The sequence below is a fragment of the Rhinolophus sinicus genome, chromosome 4, assembly GCF_057876585.1.
Source record: "Rhinolophus sinicus isolate RSI-liver-muscle chromosome 4, RSI-T2T, whole genome shotgun sequence".
NCBI lineage: Eukaryota > Metazoa > Chordata > Mammalia > Chiroptera > Rhinolophidae > Rhinolophus > Rhinolophus sinicus.
Genome location: NC_142504.1, coordinates 88,043,248 through 88,061,184, shown reverse-complemented (window position 1 = coordinate 88,061,184; position 17,937 = coordinate 88,043,248). Strand labels below are relative to the sequence as shown.

Sequence of the window (17,937 nt, the reverse complement as noted above, 5' to 3'; positions counted from 1 at the left end):
AGGCAGCCCAAATATCCTCAGGCGCCCCCAGGAGAAACAAGTTTGACCACTGTGCCACCATCAAGTTCCCTTAACTACCGAGTCAGCCATGAAGAAGATAGAAGACAACAATACACGTGTGTTTATTGTGGGTGTCAAGGCAACGAGCACCAGATCAAACAGGCTGTGCAGAAGCTGTGACATTGACGGGATCAAGGTCAACACCCTGATCAGGCCTGATGGAGAGAAGAAGGCATATGTTCCACTGGCTCCTGACTATGATGCTTTGGATGTTGCCAACAACATTGGGATCATCTAAACTGAGCCCAGCTGGCTAATTCTAAGTATAAAATTATTTTCGCTGTAAAAGATAAATAAACACAACATTCACCATATTGTTTGATCACACCTTGTATTAGTCATCACGGTGACATTGCTGGTATAAACTGTTAAGCTACACTAAGTGTTCAGAATATGGAAAGTAATATTTAATTGGATGCTGGTTAAACCACTTCTGGTTTTCTGTGTTCAAGACTGGATTCCACATTAATAAAAGGAATTAACTTAGCATAGTGTATCCAGAGGGAGGGGCCGGAATGGCAAAATAAGTGGAAATAAAAACTTTGGAGAACAGTTGAAGGAAATGGGGATATCCGAGATCAGACTTGGTGACCAGCATAAGTTATGTACTGTCTTCAGATACTTTGGAAGCTATCAGATGAGTTGGATTTACATAACAGGGCAGAACTAGGACCAGTGGATGTGTTACATGTGACAAGCAAGACCATTTTGCCAGTAAGAACTGCCTAATGAAAAAGGACTATTTAATAAAGTAATGAATTTCAGCCTCTGCCATCTACATCTAAAGCAAACTTTTAAACACAGCCCGACTCCTGGCTAGGTTAATGTAAGACCTCATAATGAATACCTATTTACCTCAATTCCTATTACCTGATAACCAGCATGCCAAAAGACAAGAAACAGACTCATATGTGACAGATTTTGAAATTATCAGACCAGGAATCTAAACTGATTAATATATCAACAACTCTAATAGAAAAGTAACATGCAAAAAAAGATTTGAGTAGAGAGGAGGAAATGGTTAAAAAATTAAAATCAAATGGTCATCTCAACTGGACACTGCTAACGGAAAATATCAGTGACCTTGATGATAGGTCAATAGAAACTTCCCAATCTGAAATGAGAAAAAAAAAATCAAGAATTGTGGGTCAATTTGGAAAGATGTAGCACACATGGAAAACAAGGCGAATGAATGAAGCAGAAGAAATATTTGGAGTAATGATGGCCAAGCATTTCCAATACTCATGACAGACATCAAACCACTAAACAGGAAATTCAGAGGGCAAACACCAGGCAGGATACCAAAAAAAATCACAGTCTACGCTGGGCATATCATATTCAAACTACAGAAAACCAAAGACAAAAAGAAAACCTTGAAAGAAGCCAGAGGGAAAAACCATCTTATCTACAGGATAAGAATTACAGTGGACTTCTCAGAAGAACCATGTATGCAAGAAGGGAGTGAGGTGAAAAGTGTTGAAAGAAAACCACCAACCTTGAATTCTATATACAATGAAACTTCTTCAAAAGTGAAGGATAAACTAATGAGTTTGCTGTTATTGGAGGTGGTCAATAAAAGGTTGAATGACAAGAACAAGAATATTAGGCCTAATGTTTGCCTAACTATTCTCTGTATAAACTATTAGCTCTGGGAGATGGTAGTATGTATTCAGCAAAAATGTATTTAAGTGACTTTGAGAAATGTTACAAACCAGATTGCACTCTTGGAGCTTCCTTCCAGACAAGACTATGAGGTGTGACAATTAAGTTCGTGAACTCGCCACTGCACTTACATTGGGCAGCACTGTACAAACAGCTTGGTGAGGTTTCATAACCTTGGTGTATCAGTATCTCACAGCTGTGTTGCTGAGTGGCGTTCATTACTGTTTTTGCATGTTTGTTGTCACGAGAAAACATCAATAGAGAAACAGGAAAGTCTTAACTGAAAATCTTGGCATGAGAAAGGTTTGTAAAAATGGTTCCGAAGGAGCTCACCAATGAACAAAAGCAAAGGAGAGTCGGAATTTGCCAAGACCTTTTGGAGAGGCAAGACCATGTTTTGGGCCATGTTATCACTGGTGATGAAACATGAGTGTACCAATACAACCCTGAAACAAAGCGTCAACGTGCACAATGGAAGTCAGCCAGTACTCCATGACCAAAAAAGTTCCATCAGTCCAAATCAAGAGTTAAAACGATGTTGCTAACCTTTTTTGATATCAGAGGGATTGTGCATTATGAATTTGTACCAACTGGGCAAACAGTTAAACAAGTTTACTATTTGTAAGTGCCGAAAAGGCTGCATAAAAAAGTTAGACAACCTGAACTTTTTGCCAACAATTAATGGCTCTCACGACAGTGCACCAGCTCACACAGCACTGTCTGTGAGGGAGTTTTTACTCAGTAAACAAATAACTGCATTGGAACACCCTCCCTACTCACCTGATCTGGGCCCCAATGACTTCTTTACCCAAAGAAAATGAAATACTGAAAGGAAGACATTTTGGTGACATTTAGGACATCATGACTATGACAGCTCTGATGGCCAGTCCAGAAAGAGTTCCAAAATTACTTTGATGGGTGGACTAGGTGCTGGTGTTAGTGCAGAGCTTCCCAAGGGGAGTACTTCGAAGGTGACTGTAGTGATATTCAGCAGTGAGGTAGGTCACACTTTCTCTAGGATGAGTTTGCAAACTTAATTGTCAGTCCTCGTATTGAGTAGAGAGAGAGCAAAGCAACTTTATTTCTGCTCACAAATAGTCCAGAACCTCTTTTTCATGGCCTGCCTGTTAAAACATTGTGGAATATGTGTCATGGGACATCCAATTTGGGAAACATCAGATTAGTTGACCATATGCCCCTAAATAGTGTGATTCTTTAGTAACAGGATATGTGCTAAGGGAGTGAGTCTGAAAGGTCATAGATGAAAATAATTAAAAGATAGCATGATTAAGTCTACTTCCTCATTTAAGTATCAGTAAAATTAATTTGATTGTTACAGCTCATTTCCTTAACTTTCTTATCACCACTTGATTTTGAAGTTACTTAATAAAGAGAAATAGCCTAAGTTATAAACTGCCTTATGAACTTAAGGCTTTCCCTTCTCCCCCCAAGGTCAGAACTGATAATTATCAGTAGGTTCGCCTTTCCTGTTATATTTCCTGATTGGACTAGCCCCTTGCATTTTTTTGTTTCTTTTCCCTTGTGTCTTCTCTATGTGGTTATGACTATTATTGATTCCTCTTTTGTTTAAAAAAATTAGTCTCAAGGCACATACTCTATGAGAAAATTAGTTTCTCTCCACTACTGGGAATTACAAGGACATTTTAATGGCAGAATTAGACTAATACAGGTCACAGTTTGTTTTCTTGTTGGGTTTTGATTTAGGGTCATGACCATTAGTCCTGTCACTGTTACGATCCTGTATTTGATGTAAGATAGCTTTCAGCTGTACCCCAATTATTATTCCCAATACTAAGATGTGAAAGGCAAGATCACATAATGGTCAAGAGGACTCTGACACCAGACTGGCTAGGTTTGAACCCCTTCTTGCCCCTGTCTGTTGACTTTGGGGGAAGTTTCTTAATCAGTGGTTAATTGTGTTTTAGTGCTTCATTATCTGTAACCCATGGATAATAAGAGTCTCTACCTGTGAAGATTAAACGGATCACTTAGAACAATAATTGGCATACAGTAAGTAAGCACATCAAAATTTTGGTTAGGGCCCCATATACTAGTTGAAATCTAGAAATGTGTAAAGCTTATTTATCACAGTACCTACCCTCATTACAATTTAGCATTACTAATTTTTCAAGACCCAGTCAGTAGCCAGGTAGGCATTGGATTCCTTGCAGAAAACTTAGACCCTACGAAAACAGTCTTTTTTCCATTTGTTTTAACAATCTAGAAGACGAATGAACTTTTATAGTAATAAAATTGTAACTTGTTAACAGGTGGAAATTATTATTTCAAGAACATTTTTAAAGTAAAAGCTGCTTTTAAAATATTTAGAATGATAGTAAGGAACTAAAAGATGCAAGGTGGTTTGGTATATTAGATGACATTTACACCAAAGTATTTCCCACTAAAAGATAAAACTTTTCTGCAAACAGTCAAGGAAGTACGGCTCTATTAGAGGGGTGTAGGATAATGTGAATAGAAACAAGAAAGGATTTGATAGTTGGGTTTTATATTTTAAAAAATTATCAATTGCAAGATTAGATCCCAAGCTAAATTTAGGTATTTGTTTTCTAGAGGACAGATTAGGGCAAACCACTGAAATCTTTACCTGATTTGCACTCTGTCCCCTGGAGATGGCGGCAGCCTTGGCTGATTTCCAAGTCCCAACATCATGGAATTTCTTGGACTTGTTTAAAAAAAATTTTTTTTTTTAATTTTTGATTGGTACTTCAATTAACTTTTCCTGTCTATCCTAGCAAAGAGCCCGAATCCCAGGGTAAATGAAATGAAGTAAATTATGGTGGATCCTGAAAAATGAGAATCAAACCTTAATAGTTAAGTTGAAGACAGTTGCTTAAGAAAGACTTATATGTTCACATCTTGAGAGAGGCAAAGGACATAATAATACATGTCAAAGAACAAAACCATTTAGGGGTTTGCCGGAGACCAAATAAAAATAATCAGGATTGTGAAGATTACTGTCAACCTAAGTGGTTCTATATAATATGTTCTAAAGTTTGTTTTGATAGTATTTTGAGTGAAGATTACTAGCTTTACCTTCAACATTAATTTGTTCCTTTGTGACCCATTGGGAATCCATTAAAACTTTTCAAGAAAACATTTTTCAAATACCAAATTACCGCCAATTTTTATTATTGTACAAGAATTTAGAAAGCAGATATTCTGAGTTGGTTAAGGATAATAACTGAGTTCTTCAGATAATGGATATGAAGGGTATTGTTCTCAGAGGGTTGGATTATAGTCACAGCACCCAAAGTGTCTGTCGGGAAAGTTAGTATTTTCCTAAGAATAAAAGTTCAAAACTTTCCAAATATATGCTTACTACTCTTTTCTGATTCACTTTTACTGCTTTTTCATGCCTTCCTAAAACACTGGCAACATTTCTGCATTCTGCTGTTAGCTTGCTTCTCTTTCTTCCTGTAGATGTATGATTCCCAACCAGGGCAGGGAGGGTACATACCATCATCTTGGTGCACATTAGAATCATGGGATGTGGTGTGGTATGGATAATTCAGAAAATCACGTATATATATATATATATATATAACATTTTTCGGAAACAAACCACAAGAAGCAAAATTTGACAAGATCTTGGCTGATGATGGATGTACAGAAGATAAAGAGTGGGGTAAGGGTGAGGCAAAAGGGTATAAACAATAGAGAAACACTGCCATGTGTGCACTCATAAAAGCGTGATTGATTCCAACACATCTCAAGGTTTTAGACTATTTGTCCATGATAAAGCCCAAATCTATTTCCAGCTGTGAATGCTGAAACACATATCCAGGTGCCTACTACTAGAAGTTCCAAGAATTACCCAACACTGTCCATGCTGAAAACCGAACTGTTTTATCTTCCCCAAAGGAGTTTCTACCTGTCTGCTACCTCAGATAATGGCACCTCCATCCAGCCTCTCATCAAGTCCAAAACTTCATTTTTATTTACATCACAACAATTGTGCTGATTTTTCTTATTACAAATTGTTTTTGTCTTTTGAATTAAGGTATTGTGTACATACAGTGTAGTTTGTGAAGTGCTCTACTATTCCTGGCTTGGTCCAGGCGCTCGTCCTTTCTTTCCTAGACAGTTGCAGTAAATTCCTAGCTGGGTTTATGCCTCAGGTCCGTCCTTTTCTATACTGTATCCACACGAATCCCCTCACAACTGAAATGTGACCACATTTGGTAAGGGACTGCTTCACCTTACACCATGCACTATGGTAATAATGAGTTGCCATGCATATAGTATGCCCTTTATCCTCTATGCCCTTTTATCTTGCTGTTCCAGTGGCCTGTTGTGTTTTCCTCACCTCTTTTCACTTCTGAAAACCTTCCCTGAACTCAGTGGGGCAAAGTCCTCCACCCTCTAATTCTTGTATGTTACAGAAAATGGTTTTTACCTCTGATGGAGCACATCGTCTTTATTATAACTTACTTGTTTGCCCATTAAATTGTATGCTTTTACTAGGTAAGGGTTATGATTCATCTTTGTGTTCCCAATACAGTGACTGGCACATACTATAGTAGATACTCAAGAAATGTTTGATGGACTGAAGTATGAAGTCAGTTGAGACCCTCGAGGTCAGTATCAAACAGAATGGTATATTCATTTGAAAAACGTAAATAATAGTAAGAGCTAGAATCTCAGGTCAGAAGACTCAAACTGACATATAAAATGATGGTATGTAAATTAGGTGCTACTTTACCTGTAGGAGATGTATAAAAAGCAGTTGTTATAAACAGTGTATGTTTATTTTCTATGCAGTTGCTTTTGACCCCCTTGCCTATCACACATGTTCATCACCGAGACCATCATATTTGCATTAGTAGATATCAAATTGGTCTTCCTAGGAAGTCAGGTTTGAATTGCGTGGAGAGTATATTGTATGAGCTTGGTATTTCCTGCAAGTAGAATGACCAGCCCACCTTATAATTCATATACCATGTAACTTATCCATTGTAAGTATACAGTTTTTAGTATATTTGCAGGATTTTGCCACCATCACTACAACTTACAACTTTAGGACATTTTTGTCTACCCAACAGGAAACCTTACCCATTTTAACTCCATCCCACCCCAAGCCCTAAGCAAACAATGTCATTTCTGTCTCTATGGATTTGCTTCTTCTGGACATTTCATATAAATGGAGCCATACAGTATATGGTCTCTTCGGCTTCTTTCATTTAGCATCATGTTTTCAGTGGTCTTCTATGTTGCAGCATATATCAGTACTTCATTTCTTTTTATGGCCAAATAGTATTTCATTAGAGATATACCATATTTTGTTTCTCTGTTTCGTCAGTTGATGGATATTTGGATATTTTTCTACCTTTTGGTGCTTATCAGTTATGTTGCTATTAACATTCATGTGTGAATTTTTGTGTGGACATACATTTTCATTTCTCGTATTTTCCTAGGAGTAGAATTGCTGGATTACATAGTAACTCTATAAGACTTTTTCAGGAACTGCCTAACTATTACCCACATTGGCTGCAGCTTTTGACATTATCACCAGCTGTAGATGAGGCTTCCAGTTTCTCCACATCCTTGCCAGTACTTGTTGTTTGCTTTTTTGATTATTGCCATTCTGGTGAATGTGAAATGATATCTCATTGCGGTATTCATTTGCATCAAAAGTCTTTTAAACCCACAGAATAGCCAGAATTCTATACATTTGCAGTAAAAACTATAAATTTAGTATCTATTGCTAAGGAAAGGGGCTTAATTTTTTAATGGTTTGGCTTTGAGGCACTTTCTATTTAAAATTTTAAAATTCAGGTCCTTCCACTTTGGGGCTGGAACAGAATTAAATTTATTTCTAAAAAGTTATCTAAGTTAAAACACAAAATAAGTTTTTTGAAAGCTGTTTTTGCAAGTGCAGGTTTAGTTATAAAAGAGTGAGAAGTGTGAAAAGGATTTATAAAACTTGTAGTGGCTTTGCCTATCGATTGGTTTGTCAGATTAGGCTGCCACCTGACTTGCCCTGATACATGTATGTCATCAGTCCGTGTTTGCATTTTCTTTTTCATGCCTAGGGTAATTTTTGGTTTACTAGTAGAATAAAGAGAGAGATTTCTCTTTTTTCCCCAGCTTTATTGAGGTAAAATTGACACATAAAACTGTATATATATAAAGTGTACAATGTGATTATTTGACGTACACTTTGTGAAATGGTTACCACAGTCAGGTCACGTCCATCACCTGACATAGTTACTCTGCGTGTGTGTGTGTGTGTGTGTGTGTGTGTGTGTAGAACACTTAGGGTCCACTCTCAGCAAATTTCAAGTACACAACATAGTATTAACTAGGCACCATGCTGTGCATTAGATCTCCAGAGCTTATTCATCTTATAACTGAGGCTTGTAGCCTTTTTACGAGCATCTCCCCCCCCCCCCCCCCCCGCCATTCCAACCCCTAGTAACCACCATTCTACTCTGTTTCTATAAGTTCACTTTTTTTTTTTTTTAAGATTCCACGTGTGAGATTATACAGTATTTGTTTTACTCTGGCTAATTTTACTTAGCATAATGTCTTCTAGGTTTGTCTATCTTGCAAATGTCAGGATTTCCTTCTTTCTCATGGCTGAACAATATGTCATTGTATGTATATGTACCACATCTTCTTTATCCATTCATTTGTAGACAGAGACTTAGGTAGTTTTCATATCTTGGCTATTGTGAATAGTGCTGCAATGAACTTGGGGGTGCAGAATCAGTATCTTTGAGATACTGATTTTGTTTCTGAGGTCAGTGTTAGATATTTGTTCTAACACTGGGAGGGCACCTCCCAGCTGTCTTACTCCCCATGTCCTGCAAACTAGCTGGTCTGCAGTTTAGCCTCAGTTATGAAATCGCCTCCCAATTGCCTTTCCGGTAGCTTCCACAGTCTTGATAGTACCCTTAGGCTTGAACTTCTTGCTCTGTTGTTATAAATAAAGTCAGTTCCTTTGTGAAGAGCTGAGGATCTACCTGTTTTACTGCCTCCTTCTTCTCTAAGGCAAAATGTTCGAGTCAGGGCTCTGGAACTCGGAGTGGGGACAATGGCATTCTTTATTTGAGGGATACCCCTGCTATAGGAACTGAGTTCTTCTCGAAGGGGAGGGGTGCAACAGCCTGTGTTCTCTCAGCCTACCTCTTCTGGTATTGACCACCCCCTCCTGAGTTGGGGGCAAAGGTCATCAGTGCCCCAGTATTCTCAGCTTGCCACGTCTAAGGTGGACCCTCTGTTTCATGAGTGGGGGTTTGAGTAGAAGGGAGGCCCCAGGCTCTTAACGAGGCTCTCCTGAGACTTGGCTTTAGCAACAGGTAGCTGGGAATAGGATGGGAAATGCTGGTGTCCTGCTCTTCGCAGGAATAAAGCCCTTTTGGAGCTGCAGGGAGAGGGACCCCATTGTTCTTGGCTGTGGAAGTTTGGAATCTGCCTTGATGAGCTGGGAGTGGGGAGAAAGGCAGTGTCCTGGTTTAGATATCACAGACTCTTCCCTTTCTTGCTGAAGTTTCATAGATTTTCTGAAATAGATGTTTCTTCATATGTTCTTTGCCCTTAGGATTGTTTCTAGAGGCTTTAAATGTTGGTTGTGGTTTTTAAATATAGGTTTCACTAGGGAGTGGGTCACTTGAGCTCATTGCACTGTCATGCTAGAAGCCAATATCCTCTAGGTCAGTGGTTCCGAAACTTAAAATTTTTGAACCCTTAATCCCCTCTTTTTTGTATACTTGTAAAGTAACCGACTCTCTCCCCACATTGCTCCATTTTATTCTAATCTTAACCAGCTTTATTTTCTTCATTGTATTTGTACCTAAAATAATATTTTTATGTTTTTTATGCCTCTTCCCCCCTGAAATGTTAGCTTTGTGAAGGCAGGAGACCATCTGTTTTGTTTTAACACTGTATCTCTAATGCTTAATAAATATATACTTGCCATATGCCGTGGACTGCCATCATAACACTTGCAGTCTTGTGGAGCAGAGGGTCATAAATAGGTAGTCACAATACTTTTCTAATAGTTCTGTGAAAGAGGAGAGTACATTCATGGTGCTGTGATGATTCTTATCTAAGAGAAGTACTCTCATTGTACATGAGAATCAAAGTTAATACATCTTATTGTAAGCATTGTTGCCGTAAGAAACCGACCCATGGAATCTTGGAGCCTTTTTCTACCCCACCAGTGATGCAATTCAAAACTTTTAAAACTATGGCCTGGATCATACAATCAGGTAATTATCAGGGTTCATCTAGTTTCGTCTTCAGCCTAACATCAGACAGTTTACCGCAGCTACTTAAACCTTCTGTCTTTAGGATGAAAGTCTGCCTGTGACAGTAGCAAAAAGCTTTTGACACTACTTTTGTTCCTAATTTGGGAAAAGATGATTTCACATGTTTATGAAGGATAGTCACTCTTCTCATAGGATAATTGAGAGGATTAAATGAGGACATTTTAATGTCTAGTATATAACAGACATTAAAAAAATGGCAGCTTTTGTTAATGTTTACCAATTTCTTGTTTGCAGTGTATGCCAGGGGGCTGAAGGCTTTTAATTTCCACATATCATTTGAACCAAAAGATGAAGAGAAATCTTAATTGAATAGCTTATCTGGATGTGAGAAATTAGGGTGGGCAGTAATGATCACTAACGGCACACAGGACATTGCTCAAAACATCCGACCTCAAGAGGAGCGGAGAGTAATTGCTTTGGAGCATGTTTGAACAGCATCTGAATATTTTGTGCTGACCCCAGAGTGCTTTAGATATTATTTATTCAAGAATGATTCAGCTAAGAACAGTGAGACAGATGGAGATGTGTATCTGCCCTCACACTAACTAGCGTGTTGTGAGGAAGAAATGTGCTAAATGTGGAGATGGGTAATGACATCCTATTGAGAAGTATGGATGTCGAATGTGAAATACCCTGGTGCTTATCTTTTGTATGTCACTGTGAGCTGCTATGCTGAAGCCTACCCAGTGTCCCAGTCTGTACCACTGGTAAAGCGGAAAAGGGAAGAGAAATAGCATACCTTGAGATTATAGAAAACTATAATTCTTACTAAATTCTCTGACTCGGCCTTGATCTTCATGATAGATTAGAAATGCAGGGACATGTAAGACATGGAAAAACTGACATCTCATCTGTGTACCCAAAGCTGTCCTTGACTTCCCCAGCTTTCAACCTTGCTTGCTTTGTCTGCCAGTGGGCCCAGTTCCCCAGGTTTCAGAAACCACCTTTCCCCGTTCTCGTATAGCTGTTGGATTATATTATAGTAATTCTGAAAATCCCTTTCCCCAGGTATAGTTACTCTTTCAAAGTGGAGGCTCATTTGTATGAAGAAACCTCACTAGTTTGAGTTCATTTTAGTCAGAAAAACTGTAGAGAAGTGGTTTACAATTCTGACTATATTAGCTTCGTTTTGGGAGCTTTTACAAAATTCACAAGCTCTGGACCTGCTTCCAGAGGTTCTCATTTAATGGACATGCAGTGGGGCTGGAATTCTATTGAAAAGTCTGATTTCCTTCAAAAATTTCTGAGGTGATTCTGACGTGCAGTCAAAGTTGAGAAACACTAAAGAAGGGCTCTTTGCTGATCGGCCTTCTACACAAAATGAAAGCTGATCGATCACTCACCTGCTCTGTTTTCTTTGTGAGATCAGCTTTGGCCAGAGGGAGAGAAAGGGTTCTCGTCGTTCTAGAAGGGAGAAGACCCATTTCTAGATCCCCCATTACATTCTGCCTCCACTAGGTGATGGAGTATGGAAGGATTTTCCTCCCATGTGGGAATCTGGGAACTTCAATTAAAGGGAGATAATCCCACTACAGAGAATGGGCTGTTTCCCTGGAAGCCCAACCTGATCTTGATTAGTATCCAGTCTCTGCATCCGTGAGCCACTGTTTGCACTGTTTCTTGAACTTTTTTTGTGCCACTGGAATCCTTTAGTCTGGTGAAGACTCGGAACCCTTCTCAAGTTTTAAATATTTTAAGTGTAGAAAGTAAAATGCATAGCATTACAGAGGAAACAAGTTATATTGAAGTACAGTTATTGAAATAATAAAATTTGTACAATAATATGTATTTCTATGTTGACACATTAAATAACATTTAATAGTTGGTCTAATAACTATCATGATTTCAAAGTAGTGATAAATGTAAACAGTATTTCAAGATAGCTGTAAAACACTGTAATGTAATATGGAAGCAACTGGTTTCTATTGGAGACAAATGCACAGGTAGTGATAATAGTCCTGTGGTTTGTTGCCAACATTCCCAATAGAACACTGCTAAATTTTAGTTTAGGTTTGTGAAAATAAATACGTGATTTTTCTTATCCAAGCTCAAGGACACTTGAAAATCTCATATGCTGAGGTTAAGCATATTAATATGTTAGTTTTCTTTATACACATGTGACACAACAGCTTAAGATTGTGTTGTTTTTGTAATAATAATAGAGTTTTCCCAGTTGTCCATTTCTGAAATCCTTTTCGATCCTAAAGCTCACATTGTAATCATCTTTTTTATTCAGCATTAACTGAGTGTAGTACCAGATTTTACATAGAGCATCAGCTCCAACTGCCAGAACGCTAATGAAAGTTATTTGATGTTACAGGAATACAAGCGCAAGTTAGCCCGAGTTTCCCTGGTGCGCAAAGAACTCAGGTCCCGGATCCAGAGCCTGCCAGACTTATCTCGATTGCCCAATGTCACTGGCAGCCACATGCACCTGCCTTTCGCGGGGGACATCTACAGTGAAGATTGACGACCAGTCTCTTTCCAGGGCCCAGGACTTTGCAGGAGATGGAGACAGGTTAGGTAGATAGTCCTGTAGCGTTATTTTTGTATATTGTTGAGAGAGTGACACTAACAAACAAAAAAAAAGACGAGTAATTTATAAAACTGTTTAAAATGTTGGTTTGTTTACTATTTTATTGGTAAGTTAACATGACTTAGTTCAAACAAAGTGATGATCTCTGTGTGTCAATAATAAGTCACAAATAGTGATTATTTTCAAAAGATCTTTTGTAAATTTTTTTGATCCAGGGCCTTGTGAGAAATTCTATGTTTCTATTTCTTCATGTATTTTCAAATGTTTTTCTTTATTTTCTTCGTTATCTAATCACTGTATAGTATGTAATTCTTAAAGGGTAAGAACTAATCAGGAGTTGATTGAGACTTCATTAAGGTATAGTTAGGACTTGATTGTAGAAGGGACTAAATGTTCCAACTTATCTTTACCCTTCTCCCCAACCAAAATATCAGTTCTGTGCCTCTCGAGGCCTTTGATTCCTTATTTCCTGGGGCATTTAACACTAACCATGGATGTCATTTTTAGGGTCAGATCAGAGCTCAGAGAACTTTTCCATAATAGCACCACAGGGGTTCCACTCCAATTGCCAGTGTACAATAAAAGGAGTGTTAAATAGGGACCCCACTGATTAAACTGTTCAGAATTATGTGATAAAATTAATATGAAATGCTTTGGAAATGCTATAAATTTTTACATTCTACCAAGAGGACAACTTTCGTTCTGGAACTGATTTCTATATGTCAGATCAGTCTCCTTTTAACATAAAGCCATCTATGGGATTAAAAGAAACAAAATAATGATTCTTTTATTATTCCCTTAGTCGTTTAACTTTAAAAACAATGGTATTTTTAGCTCTAATATCTCAAGAACATAATATTCATTAATGTTCAGTAAAGTAGCCTGGAACATTTTTAATGGTTCCTTAAGGTTTTCGAATGACTGTATATTTGGAAATTAAGCAGTGTTACACTACAGGGTAGATCTGGTAAATATTATATTTGTATATTTAGAATAACTGAAACAAATGTACTTTTACCTTTTACTTCTAACCCTGTGTGTTAGAGCAGTTGCATGCTCTCCTGCTTTCTTTTTAAATCACGTTGTTAAGCTGTGGATTTGTACTCAATAATGACTTAGGATAAACGTTTTTCTTCATTCATTACTTTATAAGACATTTTTCTTTTCATTGTAAGCACATTCAAATTAGATAGTCAATAAAACATCTTTAAATCCCACAAGCCAATTATGCCTCACTAGTCTGAATGGCTTCACTCTTTCTTCTTCAGTGTTAGAGATTGTAGTTAAAATGAATTTATATGTGAAAGAGAAGGCAAATATTTATTTTTAATAGCCAGTAATTTTGGCAGCTGTGCTTCTAACAGTTTGACCTCTCTCCAAAGCAGAGACATGTATAAGTAGTCTCCATTCATGTATGGCTAATAATATTCCAAAGTTTTTTTAGTCACCTTTTGGGAGTCGGGACACATTTTCTCACAGAAAACTCATCTGGGAACTGAATCCACTTAATCATGAATGTGGTTCATGTTGACGTGAATTAATGTAGCTGACAAAGTACTAATAGTAGATCCTGACCAGCAGTTGTAACATTGTGCCATCGCTCTAACTAAGGAAGTGGTATGCAGCAGCCAGACTCACACATTGGGATGTCTGTCTTACGTACCTCTGTCCCTCAGTGTAGAATATGTAAAAAAGATGTAGCTTGGAAGGTGTGGTAACAAGTGCACAATTATAAAAACCTAGTTATACCTGTTATAAAAGTATATCACGTAAGTTAGGTTAAAGTGAAAGCAAAAACTTGTATATTAATTTATTTTCGACATCTTGACCTTATTTATGATCTGCTAAAGTGGTGATTTATCCATTCAAAGTATATTTTTTTTCCATTGGAAACTAATTTATAAACTATGTACTCCTGGGAAAATTTGAAATCTATTAGAAGTTTGTTGAAATATTTTCACCATGTAAGACAGACTTCTTAGATACTGATTTTAATGCCAATATCTACTCTGAATATTTATTATAAAAATGTATTATTTTTTTAAAGAGCTTGATGCGATTTGTGATAAGTGGTCGTATTCAACCTGAATCCTACCCCCAATCCCAACCTTTGACCAATCCTCCTCAAACCTTCAGTTGTTGGTTAATTCACTAACCAGAAACATAAATGATATGATTTGGTTGAGAAGCTACGTGTTCCGCCTTATGATAGTTAACATGGTACGCCTTAGCAGTAGTCTTCTTTTCTACAAGGTAGACTACTTCTCAAGACATAGGGTTAGATGGGGGAACTATAATACCAAATTCTAAATCATGAGCATTTACTCCACTGTGTATGTGAAGCAAATCATGCATCTTTGAGTGCATTTTGGCCTGGCCCCTCGAACGAAAAGCATATCACCACACTTGCAGTAGGGATACTGTGGTTTGAATGGATACCGTCACTCTTTTCTCCACAAACAGTGCAGAGAGCTCTCTGGAGTGGCAATTTGAACAGATTCCCTGGCATTCCCTCTGTTTCTTCCATCACTACAGTAAGTAAAAGAACCACCTGGGGGAACCCGGGAGTCTGAGAAAATCAGCTGTGCTCAGTAGCCAACCACCCCCTCTAGGAAAACCGGTCCAGATGCAGCTATTCTGGTACCTTTTCTCACATGCACTCTGAATCAGGGTTTTTCTATAAGAACTTCAGAATCAGAAAAAATAAGGATGATGATTTCATCATCTAGATTTGCAAAACAAAAGGACAAAACTAGGTTGTCACTGTAGATGAACAATTCATGTATTAGTTATTGAACTGGTTCTGAGAAACCTTTCGAATGAAAAAAGCTCAAAAGTACAAATTAATTGGGAAAGCTAGAATGTCCTTTCTGAATTTTCCATTCTAAAAATTTATATTATATGAAATAGCATAAAGCTACTAAACTGCTTTATATTCTATTAAGAAATAGCTCCTAATTTATACATCCTAAAGATGTAGTTTTGTTTCATAGTTGTTGCACTATATGAAAGCTTTTTAAAGTGTAAACCCTATTCTGTGTAGAAAGGGAGCATTGAGTTACTTACTGAATTTACTTACACAGAGCATGTGCTGCCATCTGTAATTCCAGCCATCCACGCGAGTCTGTTCTGAGGTGGCAATAGCACATGGGTAGATGAAGTTTCCGTTTCTTTACCCCTATTGGTTTGGCTGTATCTGATGACAGTATAAGATGTTCTTAATAAAGTTTTATGTTCCTTTTGAAATGTGTAGATTATTTTTGTGGATCTGATTAATTGGGTATGGGGTGGGGAGGGGAGAGATGAATGGACTGGGAAGGAAGGAAGGTATTGGAAGTACTCAGTGATGTTATGGTGGAGAAACTGCTGAAGGACGTTCCTCTTGCTTGGCCAATGGTTCAAATTTGAGGGAGCATCACTTGGAGACCTTATTGAGCTATAGATTTGTTGGGCCCCAGACCAGAGCTTCTGAAGGAAGGCCTGATGGTTTACATTTCTAACAATGTGAGGCTGGTGACACTGGGATTAGGGACCACATGTTGACAACCTGCTCTACACCAACTTTTGAAGTCCGTGACTTGCTTCACGATTTAAAATTCCAGGTAAAAATGAAGTATGGGCTTTACAGTTCATTATATAGCAAGTTCCTTATGGGCAGAGAACAAGACCAAATCTTCTTTTGTGACACTCTGCTCAGTAGTGCTGTGTTTTTTGTTGTTGTTGTTTTTTTTGTTTTTTTGTTTTTTGGTTTTTTAGTGGTTTCTGTGGGGGTTTTTTTAATTAGTTTCAGGTGTACCTTAAGTGCTTTTGAGTGAACAGTTTCACTTACTGTGTTTCCCTGAAAATAAGACCTAGCCTGACCATCAGCTCTAATGCATCTTTTGGAGCAAAAATTAATATAAGACTGGGAATTATTATTATATTATATTATTATATTATTAAAGACCCAGTCTTATATTAATTTTTCCTCCAAAAGATGCATTAGAGCTGATGGTCCGGCCAGGTCTTATTTTCGGGGAAACACAGTAGTACATTGAACTCTTTCTTTAGAGTACAGGCCTTTCTACCACACCTTGAATTTAAAGCCGAATTGGGGAATACTAGAAATTTGAGTGTTTCTAGAGCTGTGTTTGCCGTACTTCTTTAATAAAGCTCACTTGGAACATTTGTAGAAAGGGCGCATACCAACTGAATCAGAATTTTGATTCTTATCACATAGAAAGTTTGGGAGATGTCGTCCTTTGGCCAGTACCCTGGTTCTCCATTCCTGGATGGGAGAATTATATACATCTATATACTGTAAATGTAATTCCAAGATATTGAAACAAAAACCCAAAACATGGATAATTAACACCATTACCCAATCTTTATAGGAGCTTTGTGTGATTTTTCCTAGGTTCAGAATGAAATGATGAAATAATCTGAAATGACTATGAGCTAATGACCGGTCTGGAGATTTTATATATTTAAAAGTTAAGAATTCAAAGACATACTTTAAATATTATAAATTATATGTATATTTGATGTGTATCTGTGATTGCATATTATAGTAAGAAAATGTTATCTAAAAAGCTGATAGGTCTGAAAAGATAAATTTTTAAAAATTTCATATGAAGACAAAATTAAAAGGACTTAATAAGATTGAATTGAATATATTAAAAATTATATAAACAACTGTACCGTTGCATTCTCCTTTGTTAACTTGAATGACAATTGATCATTGTACCCAAGATTTATAGCCATTATTTTGTGATGCACAATTTATAAAAGTATGTTGACTCCAAACTTGCTAATTTCCATCCTCGAGAAAAGTAAAAGATAATTTGGAATTATTCCAGTAACTTCTGTATTTATGAGGTCAGACAATTAAATTTGCAAACTTGTATCAATGTTGCTAACCTTTTTTTTATAGCAGAAGGATTATTCATTATGAATTTGTATCAGCTGGACAGTAAACTAAGTTTACTATTTGGAAGTGCTGAAAAGTCCTTGTGAAAAAGTTAGATGACCTAAAGTTTTCGCCAACAATTCATGGCTCTTGCATCACGACAACGTACCAGCTCACATGGCACTGTCTGTGAGGAAGTTTTTAGCCAGTAAACAGATAACTGTATTGGAACACCCTCCCTACTCATGTGATCTGGCCCCCAATGACTTCTTTCTTGAAAATAAAGGAAATATTGAAAGGAAGACATTTCATGACATTCAGGACATCAAAGGTAATACAGCAGCTCTGATGGCCATTCCAGAATGAGTTCCAAAATTGCTTTGAAGGGTGGACTAGGTGCTGGCATCGGTACATACCTTCCCAAGGGGAGTACTTCGAAGGTGATTGTAGTGATATTCAGCAATGAGGTATGTAGC

The 17,937-nt window shown here is 37.5% G+C and overlaps 1 protein-coding gene across 1 annotated transcript in view; it reads left to right on the top strand.

Moving 5' to 3' along the window:
- Positions 1-15,819, top strand: part of RPRD1A (regulation of nuclear pre-mRNA domain containing 1A) — a 64,274-nt gene extending 48,455 nt beyond the window's left edge. Inside the window, exon 7 of the mRNA XM_019740825.3 lies at positions 12,358-15,819. Within this exon, the coding sequence (XP_019596384.1) occupies positions 12,358-12,507 (150 nt within the window). The 3' untranslated portion in view covers positions 12,508-15,819. The remainder of the gene's footprint in view (positions 1-12,357) is intronic.
- Positions 15,820-17,937: the final 2,118 nt, after the last annotated feature.